Source organism: Eptatretus burgeri, chromosome 2, assembly GCF_056783735.1.
Source record: "Eptatretus burgeri isolate ZD-2024b chromosome 2, Ebu_testis_v1, whole genome shotgun sequence".
Classification (NCBI taxonomy): Eukaryota; Metazoa; Chordata; class Myxini; order Myxiniformes; family Myxinidae; genus Eptatretus; species Eptatretus burgeri.
This window is the reverse complement of record NC_140962.1, coordinates 132,711,387-132,729,336: the sequence shown is the minus strand read 5'-3', so window position 1 is coordinate 132,729,336 and position 17,950 is coordinate 132,711,387. Positions and strand designations below refer to the sequence as shown.

The window sequence follows — 17,950 nt, the reverse complement described above, 5'->3', positions numbered from 1 at the left end:
ATAAATTAATTCTGGAATTTACTGCCATTTTGGTGCCATTGACACAGTGCCAATTACACCCCCCGATCTAACGCGTTACATTAATTCTTCGTGCCTGTTGTTTGTATCTTTTATGATGTCCTTAAAAACAATAGGTTTCCTGTTTGAAATAATTTTCAATTTTGTTTTACTGCCAGGCACACAGACAGAGTAAAAATATTATATCACTCCTCTTTGCACGTGTGTGATCGGGAAAAATTCAAAGACAAAGTACTGTTAAATGGCAGATTTGTCTTCCAATTCTTGTTCCAAATTGTATTCAAAATACAACATTCGATTTAAAGTTATTACTCGATCATAAACTGACGTTTGCAGACAGACAGACAGATGGATGGACGGACAGACATGAACCAATTGCTTAACCCTGCTTTTTCGCTTCGCATGTGTGGGGTAATAGGAAATGATGGAACCACTACCTTTGTGCTGTTTTTTTCCATCTGGCAATAGCTGACCGAGGCGAGCCATGTTGTAATGTCACTGCCAAGCTGGACTCAGCCAGACATGCTTGCGTAAAAAATACACGACGTTTGACTGATTGATTGGTGTGTGTGTGTGTGTGTGTGTGTGTGTGTGTGTGTGTGTGTGTGTGTGTGTGTGTGTGTGTGTGTGTGTGTGTGTGTGTGTGTGTGTGTGTGTGTGTGTGTGTGTGTGTGTGTGTGTGTGTGTGTGTGTGTGTGTGTGTGTGTGTGTGTGTTACTTATAATGGCCCCCAATATTCCGATCGTATTGTAAGGTTGACCAGAGAGCATTTTTTGGCAAAGTCTTTCACAAATTGGGTTCATTGGGTATTATCTTTCAAATAGCACCTCATCATGAAAATGGTGATCATCAATCGATGTCCCTCACCAGCAATTGCTAAAAGGGTCCTGACCAATAGGGGGCGCCTGCCATCCATCCATCCTATTTTGGCATCCATTAGAGAGGATACTGAACTGTCGCCAGGAAATAAGGTCAGGTATGGGAGCATGCGCCAGAACAGCGTGTCGCTGCGTCCACTTTCCGCCGGTACTCCAGGGGCCTTCCTCTGGCCATCCCCCAGGCAGATGCCTGGCCCATCCCCCAGGCAGATGCCTGGCCCATCCCCATCTCCTTGAGATGCCGAACAACCTGCTGCAACCACGAGGCGCGTGGTCGGCCCATTGGCCTCCTCCACTAATGAGATTCCCTTGCTGAGAGAATCTGGTGAGCAGGATCAGCGACAGGAAAATGAGCTACATGTCCATACAGCCGCAGCTGATGCTCACGGACTATGCCGGTAACAAATCTCATTTGAGTCTTTCAGCAACTGCTCGTTCGACACATGGTACGATCAGTGATAGCCAAGGATTCTCCGAAGAGACCTGGTACCAAAGGCATTTAGTCTCCATCTCAGATCCTTGGTCAGAGTCCAAGTCTCACATCCATAGAACAAGACTGGAAGCACCAAGGACATGAAGACTCGGACTTTCGTCCTCCCACACAGGTGCCGGCAGCGCCACACCCCATTATCCAGTGAATCCATGACTCCCCAGGCCCGACCCAGATGTCAATTGACCTCTGACTCACAGCCAGCAGAGACATGAATATCTCTCCACGACCTCAACAACCTCAGCACAAACAGGTGCAGACATGACAGCAGCATCCAAGATGTTATTGAAAGCCTGGATCTTAGTTTTGATCCAGGAAACCCGTAATCCCAGCGGCTCCGACTCCTCATTCAGCAACTCGGGGGCCCCCAAAAGGATATCTAAAGTCTCCGCAAAGATGACTGCATCATCTGTGAAATCAAGGTCAGAGATCTTGAAATTCCCAATTGATGCACCGCAGCTTGATCTCTCCGACATCCTCCCTAAAATCCAGTCCATACAAGTGCTGAAAAGTGTGGGGGGCAGTACACACCCCTGACGAACTCCAGTAACAACTAGAAATAAGTCAGAGATGGTACCACCACATCTCACAGCACTCTCAGTGCCAGAGTATAGTTCAGACATCAGATCGATCAGTTTGGGTGACACCCCACGAAGACCAAGAATCCTCCAGAGGGCATCCTGATTCCCTGAATCAAATGCTTTACAGAAATTAACATAAGCTGCAAGCAGCCCCTGCCGAAACTCTCGTCTGCGTTCGGTGAGGACCCGAAGAACAAGGATACGGTCAATCGTTGACCTCTTTGGTGTAAAGCCTGACTGCTCTGGACACTGGTGCTCAAGCAGATGGTGGCGAACCTTATCAAGAATTATCCGAGCAAAGACCTTGCCCGCATTGAGAGCAGCGTCACCCCTCGGTAGTTGTTGCAGTCTTGGCGATCACCCTTCCCTTTCCAGAGAGGGACAACAAGACCCCTCTTCCGATCAGTTGGGATGATGCCTGTGTTCCAGGCAGAGCACAGAACTGCATGCAACGACACGAGTGCAGCATTTCCACCAGCCTTGAGAAGTTCAGCATGGATGCCACAGATCCCTGGAGCTCTACCCCATTTCAACCGGTTCACCACAGCCCGTGTTTCCACAAGCGAAGGTGGACCACAGTTGATTGGAGGGTCAGCAACAGTTATTGTAACACCTCTGACGTCCAAATTGACAGCTGGTGGATCAGCCTGGTACAACCGCTCAAAGTAACCGGCCCAGCGGGCCTTCACTTCAGACTCCTCTGTCAAGAGCCTACCACCCTCTACTCTAACTGCAGTACACTGAGGGATGGGCTTAGATGAACACAATGTGCGAATTCCCCTGCAAGCAGGATGAGAATGACTTGACCACAGGTGATGCTCTACCCCCTCACAGATTCCTCTCACATAGGCCTCCTTGTTCACCCTTAGCGCACATACAGATTTACGCCTCAGCTCCCTGAACAACTCAGCTCTGCCTTTCAGCCTGGCCCTGCGACTCTGGTCAATGGTATCCAGTGTCCCGAAAGACAAAATTCTTCTTTGCCCTCCGGTAATTTCCTCGACATCAACCGGCAACATCAAGGATGGTGGTCTTGAAGGCGCTCCACAACTCTTCAGGAACCCCCAAAGCACCCACACCCCTCAAATCTCCACTCAGCTTGTTCGCAAACTCCTCAGCTACCCTCTCATCCTTGAGCTTGCCAACATCCAGCCTCGGCTGGGATGGTACCATTCTCCTGGATTGAAGGTGCAACTTAAGAGATGCCACAACAAGCCGGTGGTATTAAGGAACTGAACACTCCGGTAGACCCTGCAGTTCTGGCTCATCCTCCAGTGACCATCAATGAGGACATGGTCAATCTCCTTTGCTGCACCACCAGCGTTGGAATACCAAATCCAGCGATGAGCTTGCGGGCGCTGAAACCATGAAGCGGCCACCCTAATCCATGACTTCTTGTAAGGTCAAGGAACTTGGTGCTATTCAGGTTCACAGTTCCTGACCCATGGGGACCAACACACATCTCATAACCATCCCTATCAGTTCCAGTCGATGCATTGAAATCCCCCAAGACTAGAAGTGTATCTTCTCCAGGGCACTGATCAACCACAGACTCGAGTGTGGCGTAGAATGCATTCTTCACGGTGAGATCACTCGCCTCAGTCAGAGCATAAACAGAGACCAGGGAAATGACATCTAATATAAGGAGTGAAGAATCCTTCATCTCATAATACGCTCGTTGACCGGTGTTACCTCAATTATCATTGGAGTCAGCTTATTGGACACAGCTACAGCAACTCCTTTGGCATGGTAACCATCAGAGCGACCAGACCAATAGTAGGTGTAACCACCCACCATTATCTCGCCGCAATCCGGTCTCCGAACCTCAGAGAGTGCTGCAATACCGAAGTCCAAACGCTTGAGCTCAGATGATAATAGAGTGAGGTGATCATCCTCTCTTCAGGATAGGACATTCCAGGCACCCACCCGAAGGGACCGCCTCAGGTTAACCCAAGGAGACCGCCATCTGGTGGACAACACCTCAGCACCACTCCGACACACTCTCCCGCAATCTGACCCGGGAATGTTACCCCGTTGTTTCCCTCCTATCATCAAAGATTGGGGGTCCCGAAGGCTTTGCCCCAATCCCATCATCCGGTGAGCTGCCCTGCGAAGGGAAGCTGCACAGGAGGTACTCCCACGGAGTGGGTTGTCAGATTTCTTTGCGGTTTTGCGTTTTGCGGAATGAAGGGTTTTACGGTGGCCGGAGTGCAAATCCTGCCACCAACCTCCTAATAAGAAGTAACTCAACTGCAGGAGGACGTCCGCAGACACAGTTGGGCATTAGATATGGATGGCCGTTGGCTCACAAGGAGCTCCTCCGCCCTTTGACAGGTTTTGTTTTTAATCCTGCTGGGTGTCCATATCCAAACACCCTCCTCATCAGAAAACCTGGTGGGGGAGATGGTTTAGTTGCCGACAACCCGACCATGGAACAGGTTAGTACAGGTTTACATGGTACCTGTAGCAGGTCACAGATCTAATCTGGCCTGACCTGACATAAGTAAATAATAAATAACTAAATATCAGGAAATAAGAAAGGCTTCTGAAGCCTATACAGGCTGACTAATACTGCCAGTAGCAGAGTAGTAATTGACACTGATTTTAGCATCAGCAGCACAGTTGTGTATCTTTCGCAGACTGCAACGATAGCCAGAAGTTCCATTTTAACTGTAATATATTGTACACACACAAACACATAAAAATCACATTTAGTTAGGATTGTATATGTACATATGTATTCTGGATCTGCTGCATCAGCAGATATACATTTAAGCAGAAATCTTCTTCGTTCGTATGCAGCAGAAGGCTGTGGGGTAGCATCATTGGCTGAGGGCACAGCTGTGCCACTGATACAATGCCCTTTGCTGGTAATGGCAGGAATTTGGAATTTGTTCAGGGATAGCTTGCATATACTCATCGTGAAGGACATTGTGGGATCTTTATCACCCACCAATGAATGACTGCAGACGGGATTGCCCATTCAACATCCTTCTGAGGGATGGCACAATGACGAATCACCCTGCCTGTGAAACAACAGAATGACAGTTTATAGCTGGGCTGAGTATAGCCGAAAAAATATATATACAGTCAAAGCTCGTTACTATGCCACCCGTCGGGACCGAGCAAAAGTGGCATAGCAACGAGATTTTGTAAAAACGGCCTTATTTTCTCAAGTTACCCATCTGTAGTTAATCTTTAGACAAAATTTATTCCAGCAAGTAAAAGGCACGACTGTTGTATAAGCTAAGCGAACGGAGAACATACACACACTGACAGAGTTCACACACTAACATATGGCATGGCGAGAAATTCACGACACACAAAGCTTTCAAGAATCGTCGGCTGGCGCATCTTCTTTCGGCGGATCTCGTGCATCTCGTTGTCTAGCCGATCGCATGCTTGCATCACACCGGGCTTCCCGCTTCTCTGCTGCATGAACTTCCGGACGGTGCTACAAGCGCGCTGGGCTTCCTCGAACGGAACGATTTCCTCCTCGACAGTTACCTCATCATCTTCGCTTTCCACCGGCTCCTCACTGCACAGAATCTCCTCCGCAATCTCCTCCAGCGTGAAATACCCGCCAGTCGCGAGGCGCTCGTCGGCTTCGAGAAAGTCAGACAGCTCGATCTCCTCGTTCTCGTGCATCTTTTCCTCGGCAGGCAGAGCTTCCCAGATGTCGGGCAGCTCCGCATCCTGTGGCTCAGTTTGGATCTCCTCTTCGATGAACTTGGCCTTCGCGAAACAGTTCCTGATCGTCGACTTGCCGACCTGCTCCCAAGCACGTCGGGCGACGTGTAGAGCGTCGAGCAACGTGAACTTGAACTCCTTTCCCTCGTCTATGGCCTCAAGCCGGCGGCATAGCAGGAGCTTCTTGTAGTGGCGCTTGAGGTTCTCTATGATTCCCTGATCCATTGGTTGCGAATTGGCTGTCGTGTTGGGTGGGAAGAAGACCAGTTGGATGTTGTTCAGCTCGAGCTCGGGAGGGTGGCCAGAGAAGTTATCGAGACAGACCAGCACTCTGCGTCCCTGCTGGCCGAGTCGTCCGTCCCATGCACGCAACATCTCCTCGAAAAGCTCCGCCGTCATCCACGCCTTCGAGTTCGCCTTGTACTTGACCGGGATCTCTTTGTTCTTGAAGGCACGGGGTTTCTTGGAATTGCCAATCACCAGAAGAGGGAACTTCTCGCTGCCGCTCATGTTTGCCCCAACCAGAAGAGTGATCCTTTGCTTGCTTTTCTTTCCTCCAGTACACCGCTCTCCTCTGAAAGCCATGATCTTGTTCGGAAGCAGCTGCCAGAAGAGTCCAGTCTCGTCCAGGTTGAAGACGTCGTCTGCGGAGAACTGCCCGAGTAAGGGCCGGAGAACCTGTTGTTGCCACTCAAGAAGGGATTGCGAATCCACCGCTCCAGCTTCGCCCTGCACTGTCTTGAACGTGATGCCGATGGCGCTTCTTGAAATTGCCCAACCAACCGTCGCTCGCCATGAAGTCTGGGATGTGCATCAGCTCGGCCAGTTTCATCGCCTTCTCCTTGATCAGATCGCCGCTGACAGGCACATTCTGTCCTCTTGATTGCTTCAGCCACATGAGCACTCCCTCATCAAGCTTCGGGTCGTGAGCCTGCGTCAACTTCATGTGCTTCGATGGAAATCCAGCTTTGATTGCAGCCTCGATTGCATCCTTCTTGCTGAGAATGCCCTTCACGGTGGTTCTCTTAACTTCGACGCCCCATTTCTTGCTAATCTCCCTGGCCAACTTGGACTGATTCGGCTCCTTCTTCGTGGCATCGATGATCTCCTTCTTCTCCTTCAGCGTAAAGTCGGTTCGCTTGCGTTTCTGAGCTGACATTATGGGCTGAATTTGAAAAAAAATGATGTCACTGTTGTACGTGTGCCTGCGTGTCTGTGTGTGTCCTCGCGCTTTTTTGTGTCTCGTTGTGCGTGTTGTGATTGGCTTGTTGTGGCTGGCATCGGGGAGAAGAATCGCGTGTTTTGACACAGTCTGACTATGCACGTACGTATTGAGTTATGTTGTGCGCAGCTGGACTGTAGTTCGTCGCTTCGCCTTTGGACGTGAGTGTGATAATCGAGCACTGCGCAATACAGACTTTTTCACGACTCGTGCCTTTTAACAGTCACACAGTAGTGGCATGGTAGCGAGAGTAGGGGGTGGCATAGTAAATTTATTTTGTATTGAATTTTGTCGGGACCGAGCAAAAGTGGTATAATAGCGAGAGTGGCATAGAAGCGAGGTGGCATAGTAACGAGCTTTGACTATATATATATATATATATATATATATATATATATATATATATATATATATATATATATATATATATATATATATATATATATATATATATATATAACAAGAACCAATCATGTCTCTCACCTGTAATTGGAGGGAATAACCAATCAACTCACACCTGATCAATTACCCCAGGTGGCTAGGATTATGTATAAATTGATTCCTCCCATGCCCTTCGAGCCAAAGAAAGCTGCATAAAGCAACCATGAAAAACTACACAAGGTAAGCCCTTTGCTGTTTCAAACCCTACCCGGGTGCCTCTACAGCGCAGACATTCACAAGTAGTACATACATGAGAATCCCAATGCTACACGCCCCCCCCTCAACTGCCGGACCGTTTTGATCACTTGTTGGCAAATCATCAGCGACAAAATAAAAAAATGACTGTTTATACAGCCATTTTTCCCTGCTGTGCAGGGGTTTGGCTTTTTGTGAGGCAATGTTTTATGGCCGGATGCCCTTCCTGACGCCAACCCTGGTCACCTCTTACGACACACAGGGATATGGTACACCTATTCTAACCGGGGCATACACCGGGACCAGTACACTGGCACTCATTTCGCCGACCTCGGAAGGATGACAGGCTGAGTCAACCCCCTGGTGTTAATTCAGCAGCCAACGGGCTTGAACTCAGGACACTGGGATCCCAAGCCGCCACCCTAACCACTAAGCCAACACCAGGCTTAAATCATCAGCTACAGCACAGACAAAAACGTGCATCACCAAGACTGCCAAGAATGTACCACGCGCAACGCCAATTGCAGTTAACAAATAAATAAGCAGTTAATATCAGTTATTTGTTTGTTCATTTGGTGACCTCACCAATCACAGTCAGGGGGTGCATCATGTACTAATCTATATTAATATTTCGGCACAGCCCTTTCTTTGTTCCACCATCAGATTTTTGTTACTGCATGAAATGAAACAAGATTTGGCACATATACTAATGATATTATTGTCTTCCTTAAGAGGCCCTTCAAAATTTGTTTTGATGCATTTTCACAAACTCCAACGGATTCCATTCAAATTCGGTACGATTATGGCTTTTGGTCCAACTTAGGTCATTGGCTATAAATTTTTTCCATAACACTTCCGATATTCGAAAAAAATCGATAAATCGATATCCCTTATGGGATTTTCCATTCAAATCCACTCAAGTTTAAGGCCTACGGGGGACGCAAATTTCCACTTTGCCCCGGCACTGTTTACCTCCGCTGTTATTTCTGTTAGCGGTTTGTTATAGCGGTTTGTTAGCAGTTTGAATAGCTGTTAGCGGTTAGGGTTTGGGTTAGTGTTAGGGTTAGGGTTAGCTACCCTAACACTAACCCTAACCCTAACAGCTAACCCTAACCCTAACAGCTAACCCTAACAGCTAACCCTAACCCTAACCGCTAACCGCTAACAGCTATTCAGGAAATTTGGAAGAAAGCCCGGACAACGCCAGGCTTTATTGCGAGCCCGAGCAACGCCGGGCATTACTACTAGTACATATATAATTGAGTTTGACTACATCTGAGAGTCCAGGAACAAATGTAAAAATAGATATTTCTTGCACTCGAAGCATATTACTCAGTTTAGTACAACGTAGTACAACGCAATGCCATAAAAAAATTGTTACAGTCACCTACTTCTTGAAGTTTTGTTTACACCAATGTCTTGCCCCATTTATCATTCCAATCCTCCTATTCCTGTAAAGCACCTTTACTCTCACTGCCATGAACCATTCATCCTTGGTGTGCAAGGTTTTGGAATCAATTCTTATAATGCCGTGATTAGAAGGTGTTGATCACGGATAGTTTTCATTCATTTGTAGGAATATATACAAGTTTACGACCACGGTCGTCGGTTACGAGTTCAGCCCACAGGTGTGCACCATCCACAAAGGACAGCGGATGTCTCGCTGATGTAGTACCCCCTTGTGGTGAGGGCAGGAATTTTTTACAGGAAGCAGGTGATGGCTCACCTTCCCTCCATCAAAAGACACCATGAGATCTGTAATATCCACCAAGATAATAATGAATGTGAGAAGACGGAACACCCGGTTTAACGTCGATCCAAGGGACGGCAGACTTTGGGAGACAATGCCCTGTACAATTTTTGGGACAATCCCTAAGTGTACAATTCTGTGAGATACTGTAAATGGTGGGTTCAAGGAGCACATGATCTGTAACATGATTCTATTAGCAGAAATCCACCAAACTTAGTAGTTTTGATCAACACATGGCAAGAAGGTGCAAGAACAGTATCATATTTGGCCTTGCCTCCTTGAGCAGGGTCAAAAGGTCAAATACCAAAAAAATGCAATTACGGGCACATATATGAAACATTTCAAAATGAAACTTTACATCTGCAATCAGCATTGGGGTAACACATGAAATATGTATGGTTTTTTTTTATTTATTTGACTGCAGATTCATGCCTAATGGGGTGAGGACTTTGGGTCACAGGGGTCAAAATGGGAAAGAAAAAAAAAATAAACTCTATATTTGATCCTGGTGGAACCTTTTGCCATCTTTCAGCATTGCTTTCAGTGGGAAGCGTGGGGATTCGCGATGGCATGCCATCGACTTCGCTCTTGCTTTGTCTTGCATAAGAAAGCATTAAGTGTTGAGACATCATACCAACTGTATCTGTACCTATGCATATTATATCAACATGATACATCCATCCATCCATCCATCGGGACCATACTCTAGTGCAGAGCGTTGGTGCTGCCGAAGCAGTCTCCTTGGCTACTGGGCACATTCCTGGACGGGTCACCACTGTGACGCAGGATACCAGCAAGCTGGCATTCATTTTGCCAACCTCAGAAGGATGACAAGTGGAGTCAACCCCACCAGGTATTAACTCAACAGCAGAAGGGGATTTGAACTCAGGATCCTAGGATCCCAAGCCCACCACCCTAACCATTAATCCAACACCAGGCAAACATGATACATCGTCAAGCAAATAATCCTATACTTTTCATTGGACTCCCAAAACAATTCAACTGCAAGGGCAAATATTGCAACAACGTCACAATGTGGCTAAAGGGGAATTTTTGGAGACGTTAGAAAGTGTGCCTAGTTACAAATCATATACATTTTTTAAAGCTAAAAACAACACCCACCACCCTTCCAATCCCCATCCACCCATCTCCCATCTCCACAAAAAACATTACCATCTAGTGAATAATATCAATCCAGGTGAGCAAAGTGTTGACCCAGCACCTCAATTAGAGAACGTGAGTGCACATCAACAAGGCTGGACAAAAAAAAAAGAGAACAGAGTGTTCAGGATATCAGGAGGTTTCAGTGTCCTGTACATTGCATCAATAATAAAAGTAATTAGTGGCAAATTCTCATTTGGCAATGCAGAGTATCAAGCTGTAACACACCCAGAGGTCCAAAGCCGGACTAATGCAGCTACAGATAAGTAGGGGTGTTCAGTGAAGGGGAACCATAGGGGAGTTTGTCTCCAAGACGACGATATAAAAATTAATTGTCAAAAATCCATCATTTTTAATCGAAACTCTCAACGAAACTCCGCAATAACCATGAGGGTCCACAAGGATCAGCAAAAGTTTCCAAAGAAACAATTTTTCTCAGCAATGACTGCACCATTTTTTTTTTCTCTTTCTTTCTTTCTTTCTTTCTTTCTTTGCAAATAATCACAAACACTTTTGGAGCACGTGCTTCAGGAAAATGACATTGTTCGGTTGTAACCTTGTTCCGTCGATCCATATTTGCCAACCCTGATGTCTCGAACAGAGGAATCAAATCAGACGGGTAAATGAAAGAGAAATTAAAGTAAAAACGAAATACGTCGTGAGAGCCGCAATGACACAATGAAAAAGGTACAAAATATATGAATTACAATACTTTGGGAGTTGGTTTCAAGCCACGTGGTTTACCATGTGGACTGAAAATGGGCATTTGTAGTCCAGAGAGATGGACGAACAAGATGATCCGATTGGACCATTTTATTCAAAGACAGGTATGTTGGGATGAGGATGCTCACCACCCTGGGGAAGGTGGTGAAGTAACGTTTTGGACGTGAGCCTTTCTTCAAAGCGAGAGAGAGAGAGAGAGAGAGAGAGAGAGAGAGAGAGAGAGAGAGAGAGAGAGAGAGAGAGAGAGAGAGAGAGAGAGAGAGAGAGAGAGAAAAGGACCCTCTCTCTTTGAAAGAGGGCTCATGCCCGAAACATCGTTTCACTTACCGTCCCACGTCAGTTAGCATCCCTCTCTCAACGTCCGGTTGAGACAGTTTATCGTCCATATTTTTCCGACCGATTGCAGACCGACTCTCGTCTTCGTGAAGACTCGGTTTCGAATTTGCCAATCCTGCAAGTAAGCTCGATGAGTAAAAAAACAAACAAACAAACAGACGAAGAACAAGAAAAGAATGTTCAGTGTGAATAGAATTTGCTCTATTTTCTTCCCCCATCAAAGCCGCCACTTCCCCGGTGAGTCGGCCAGGCTGGGGGTATTCTTTGGCAAAGATACTGTCATCAGTCGTGATGCTGCGACAGGTATTCATCTTTCGGTAGAATGGTTGTACCCCAGACGTGCACGCATTAACGAGCACATTAAGGAGATTGCACAACTTTAATGAGTGCTACGGTTGTGTTTCATGCTCAGCACGTCCACAACTAACCGTGCACCAAGGGTCAAGTTTTCCTGCATGCAAGTTTACCCATGAGTGAGTGTACAGATACCTGTAAGTGTCCCCCCGCCGTACGTGTGCATTACGCTCTTTTTTTTTTGTTTCTTGTACAGTTCCATACCACTGGGCCAATTTCCCAGGAATTTTCTGTTCCACATTATTGGAACACGCCGTTAGGACAGCATCACAATTTAAAAAAACAGAATTGCAATTCTTAATCAATTTGTTGCGAAAACAAAAAAAATAACGCCACTTTGGCTGATCACGCGTCAGACCTCAGGTGCCCTCCTCGGCGAAGAGAGGTGCATAGCTTTGCTTATATACACCTGTCCGAAGACGAATTATTTGTCAGGAATCAAACCAATTGCGTTTAAGGACTTAGGTTTGGTATGCAGAATGACAACTAATACACAAAGGGTCCACAGTCACCGCAGGATTACACAGTGTAAGTAGTCGGCGCACGATCCTGCACGACCTCAAACAAGGAAATGAGACCACTTGGCCCATTATTGCCATGTTGCACCCGCAGGTAAATTTTTTGCTACAACTTTAAACATTAATCTTCCGGATGGTTTGCTAAAGTGTAAATAACCCAACCTTGATCGTGGATATACAAGAGCGACTTGTTTCTGTGTGAAGCCTTTTCTTTGATTCTTTTTATACAATTCCACACATTTGGGCCAATTTCCCAGAAATTTACTGCACCACATTCTTTTCACACGTGGAAGGTCAACATCACGATAAAAAAAAGAAACTGTCACTTCTTCATCAAACTGAAGTTAAAACAAGAAATAACGGTGTTTTGGGTTGATCGGCCATCGTATGTTAGGTGTCCCTTTCGGCGGGGAGAGGGGGGAGCTTGGCCTCCATGCTTTCCCTGTTGGAAGGTGAATTATTTGTCAGGAATCGAACCAATTGCATTTAAGTATTCATATTTTGTTTCCATCCATCCATCTGGACCATACTCCGTGCAGAGCGTTGGTGCTGCCTAAGCGGTCTCCTTGGCGATTTAGGCACAACGACCCAGGATACCAGCAAGCTGGCACTCATTTTGTCGACCTCAGAAGGAGGACAGGCAGAGTCAACCCCACCTGGTATTAATTCAACAGAAGAGGGGAATTTGAACTCAGGATCCTAGGATCCCAAGCCCACCACCCTAAACATTAAGCTAAAACCAGGCATACATTCTGTATGCAGAATGGAAATCAATATACAAATGGTCCATCCACAGTCCACAGTCAACGTCAGACTACACTGAGTGCGAGTTGTCATCGCACGATCCTGCATGACCTCAAAACAAGGAAATTGAGCCATTTGCCTCATAATTGCGGTGCATTCCCGGGTTAATTGTGTTTTTTTTTCCTCCTACAGGCAGAGTAAGAACATCTTGAACTATAAAACTTTTTCCAAGGTGATCGGTCTCACATTTCCAAAACACTTCTCAAACCCGATGGTTCGGATTCTTTCTCGGCGCCGTGTGCTCGAGAGACCCAGACGTCAGGACGACAGGTCATGCGGCCTATCCGCAGCACTCTCCAAGAAAATTGCCTCTCCTGCTCCATGAGCATTTTCTGCCTCTGCATTGATCTCTACCATTTCTCATACGCACTTCAGATCGGCGCGCGTCTGGCCTTAAGAATACGAGATTAATGAACGATTTCAGGAATCGCAAGGAGATGGAGACAGGAAAAGGCAACTCTATCCATCCAAGTTGCACCATAAGAGGGTAGGAATAAGCTCGAATGAAACTTGCCCAGACAAATCCATCAAATTTACAATTCGTGTTTGAATGGTTTCAGAAGAAATTTGCGCAAGGTCCTCAAGCTGCGTTCGACAATGGCTCGGCAGGATGAACCCGAAGGTCCACGCGCTGCGTGTCCTCGGTGTATTGCAATGTCGTTATCTGTAACGTGTATTGCAATGTTATAACGATTCGGATACCACAATGGAGCGGCGGTTGGTCAAGCGACACGATGTGGCACCGGTGCAACGCACGAGAGCTTATGAACCTTTACAAGCAAGCCATCGTGCTCAGTAACCGGTTTGCACGCAGTGTAACGGTAGGTCGGATGGGGAAGCTGTTAAATGCTGCTCCAAGACACGGTTAACGTCGTAGCATCAGCACACTCAATGCACATCACAACGTCTGCAACCTAAGGAAAGGGAGGGGGGTAATCAAGAGCAACTGCAACCGGTTTAGAGACAAATCCTTCACAATGAGGTTTATACAATGACGTCACAATTGGACCTCACTGTTCAATGACGCCTATTGGAAGAAAAGAAAAAAAAAAAAAGATCACATCCGAGTGACACGTGCGATATAACCAGGGAACTTGGCATAAAAGTTTCAGACCATGTCCACATGACACCTGGTTTACAATTTGATTGATGAGCGGGTCCATGCCTTCAAATTCCAAGTACGTCTGAGGATAACAACCACCACGACTCCGCCCCGTCTCCTCGGCCCCTCCCACATGCCCTTTTCACAACCATTCGACCAATGAAATCCCGATATTAATTGACCACTTTACACACCCCTCTTTCCTGAATATGTGTATGTTGTGTATTCCAACAGACACTTTGTCATTCCGACTTGTATCAAATTAAATTACGTCATACAAATGATAATTCGACTTGGTGACGTCACGACTGCGTGAGACGTCACGTACGGCCGTGTTTGTGGGGCAGGTAACGAGGAGGTGCGGCGTGAAATATTCATAAAACACGTAGCAAGGTGACAATCACTGTTTTAGCGGTGTGGTGACGTCATACTTGTGACGTCACAACACGCGGTATCGTAGCGACCGTCTCGGTGAAACGAAGTCGAAGGCTGCGAGCTCGAAGGTCATCGCACACACTGCTCAGGGTGGACCGGGAGATGCTCGTAACGCGTGCCGACCGGACGGGACTTACCCGAGCGTTGTCATGGTCACGATGGTGTACCAGAAGGCCGCCGGGATGCTGGTGAACTTGCTGGCGGACGAGCCCTTCTCGGCGTAGAACATGACCGTGGCGAAGATGATGATCGCCATGGTGAGCGAGAAGAGCAGGAAGCCCAGCTCGGAGGCGCAGCTCTTGAGCGTGTAGCCGAGGATGCGGAGACCCTGCGAGTGGCGGGAAAACTTGAAGATCCTGAAGACCCGAAAGACCCGCAGGGTCACGAACGCGCCGCTCACGTCCTCGTTGTCGGTCATGACGAGGCCGATGTAGTAGGGCATGATGGCGACCACGTCGATGATGCTCATGACGCTCCTCACGAACTTGTAGCGACTGGGCGCGGCGAACAGCCTCAGCAGGTACTCGACGGTGAAGATCATGACGCACGCCGTGTCCAGGCAGAAGAAGGCCAGCGAGTAGCGCTCCCCGCACGGCGGCTGACGCACCTTGGAGCGCGAGATCCCGCACGGCACGGTCTCCACCACGTTGGCGATGACCGACACGGCGATGAAGAAGCCCGTGACGTAGTAGAAGACCAGGGCAAGCGTGCTGGTGTGCGGGTTCTCGAAGGCGCGCCACATGCGTTGCCTCAGGCTCCGGTGGGGCACGGCACCCTCGGCCTTGGGGTTCATCTCGGCGTCGTCCGAGAGGCGCTCGGCGTTCTCCCGCCTGCGGTCTTTGTACTCCTCGTAGCAGCAGTCGCCGATGATCTCGGGAATGATGCCGAAGAACGCGAGCTCCTCGTCGTACGCCGCGATGCACTCGTGTCGCGGGTAGTGCAGGTGACCCGTGCGGTAGAAGTTGAGGATGTGCCTGAAGATGTCCGGATCGCGGTCGAAAAAGTACTCCTTGGTCTCCTCGCTGTAGAAGAACTCGCGCTCCGTGCTGCCCATGAGGGTGTCCGGGTAGCGCTCCAGCGTGTTCCTCCAGGTCTGGAAGCGCCTCCCGCTCACATTCACCACCAGCAGCTCGTCCTGGCTTTTGCGCTCTCGTGGTGCCGCTGGCATGGGGTTCGAGGCCACGGGCATCCACCCGATGGCCGCCGCTCGGGCGAAGGGCAACCACGCTGCCACCCCGGCGGCCATGGCTGATGATTGCTGCTGATGTCTCGGAAATCCCACCTTGCTGTTTAAAAGGTGCGCGACTCGAGGCGATCACGAGCGGCTCCTTTGGTCCATGCGCTCCGGCGGCGGCACGGATCTCCTGCGACCCCTCGACGCCGTCACGCCGCCGCTGAGACTCGCAGGAGTCCTGCCATCGCGGCTCGGATGGAGCCCGCGCACCGACGACCCTCGATCGAGTTTCCTCTTATCCCTTCCGATCGTCCCGCAAAGTGATACTCAGTGAGCCGAGAAGCCTGGGAACCGCGCTCTGTCCTCCGCTGTGTCGGAGCACCGCGGCTCTTCCTTGCACAGGGCCCGGGACGATTGTCGCGCCAGAAGGGAGGAGGGCGGGTGGAGTGGTTGGGGGGGACGGGGAGGGGGAGCGGGAACATAGGAGGAGGGTTGGGAGAACTGGAGATGGTGGGAGAAAATCGCGGAGCCGCACGGTCCTGCCCTTGCCTCGCCGCTCTAGCGGGGGGGTTGCCCCTACAGGGGGGTGTTTGCCCCTACAGGGGGGGGGCTCAGAGGCCGGAGAGCGGAATGGGGAGGCGCGCGGTGCTCGTCAATAATGCATCGCACGCGACGGCTCTAAGGGAGGGGGCCCGTGAGCGCGTCCCATTAGCATGCAGGGGGCGCGGTGAAGCCCCCTCCGCGTGACGTGTCCAACCGATCGTCGTGCCCCTTCGCTCACGGGCATCGGACGATCCGTACCGGGGATGTGCAGAACGCGGAGGAGAGAACCCGCCTTGGCCTGAACCCACGGGTTCACCCATCGGGTTGCCCCGTCCGTCTCGCTCGGCTGTTCCAGGTGGCGCCTCATTGAGGGCGATGCCTCCGGGGCGTCTCTTCGTCGCAGCTGGAGCGGTTATATTTAGCTCACGAACCTCCGATATGATCGGACGTAAAAAATAATAATAAATTCCGCAATTCGGGAATATTTCACACTTTTCACCTGTCCGTGTAGGTACCTTTCACCTGTTCGGGCACACCTGTCCGTGTAGGTACCTTTCACCTGTTCGGGTACACCTGTCCGTGTACCGTATTCCGTGCGTCACGCGCAGCTCCGGTAATATAGCACGTCTGCCATCGTTTGCTTTGTCCGTACACAGCACGTGAATACGTACACGTACATACGGGAGCCGCCTTTAAAAGGGTACATTTACGATAACAATTATTCCTTTCAATGACGTATTGCTCTGACACACATATATATATATATATATATATATATATATATATATATATATATATATATATATATATATATATATATATATATATATATATATATATATATATATATATATATATATATATATATATATATACATATATATATATATATATACATATATATATATATATATATATATATATATATATATATATATATATATATACATATATACAGGGGGCTCCAAAAGTAGGTATACAGTTATGAAAAACAAAACGTGAGCACAAAACAAAGAAGAAAAAAAACAAAAGATGTATTGTGGAAAAAATTACAAAAATAAAAATATTAAAAATGGTAATAATGATTTAAATGAATCCGAGCACCACGATTATAATACTGGTAATACTGGTATAATCCTTACTGTATAGCGACTTTTGCAGCCCCTGTATATTATCTATATGTAAATATATATATATATATATATATATATATGACGTCACGCGAATTTAAATTTTTTTTTATTATTTTTTGGCGCGCTGTCATCGCGCGCCAGTCCGAGCCGCGTGCGGAGCGCAGTGCGCGCTTTCCTTCGACCATTCTTCGCTAAACGGCTCCGGCGTTGTTTTCTTCAACAAAGGGTTTCTGTCCCACTGCGGGGCAACAGGTTCGACCGCGTCGTGCGTTTCTCTTCAGAAGTCGAGAGATGAGAACCTGCAGCGCGCGGGAATAGGGGCGCGAAACAAGGAATCGTGTGTACTGGCTCCAAACTCCATGTCCATCTTGATACCGGCTCTAAACTCCATGACCATCTCTG

At 48.0% G+C, this 17,950-nt stretch overlaps 1 protein-coding gene across 2 annotated transcripts in view; it reads right to left on the bottom strand.

The window, feature by feature from the left end:
- Window positions 1–16,254, bottom strand: part of LOC147033189 (A-type voltage-gated potassium channel KCND2-like) — an 813,677-nt gene extending 797,423 nt beyond the window's left edge. For both annotated transcript variants that reach the window (XM_085871312.1, XM_085871313.1), the window contains exon 1: window positions 14,836–16,254. In XM_085871312.1, coding sequence (XP_085727438.1) covers window positions 14,836–15,944 — 1,109 coding nt within the window. In that variant the 5' untranslated portion in view covers window positions 15,945–16,254. The remainder of the gene's footprint in view (window positions 1–14,835) is intronic.
- Window positions 16,255–17,950: the final 1,696 nt, after the last annotated feature.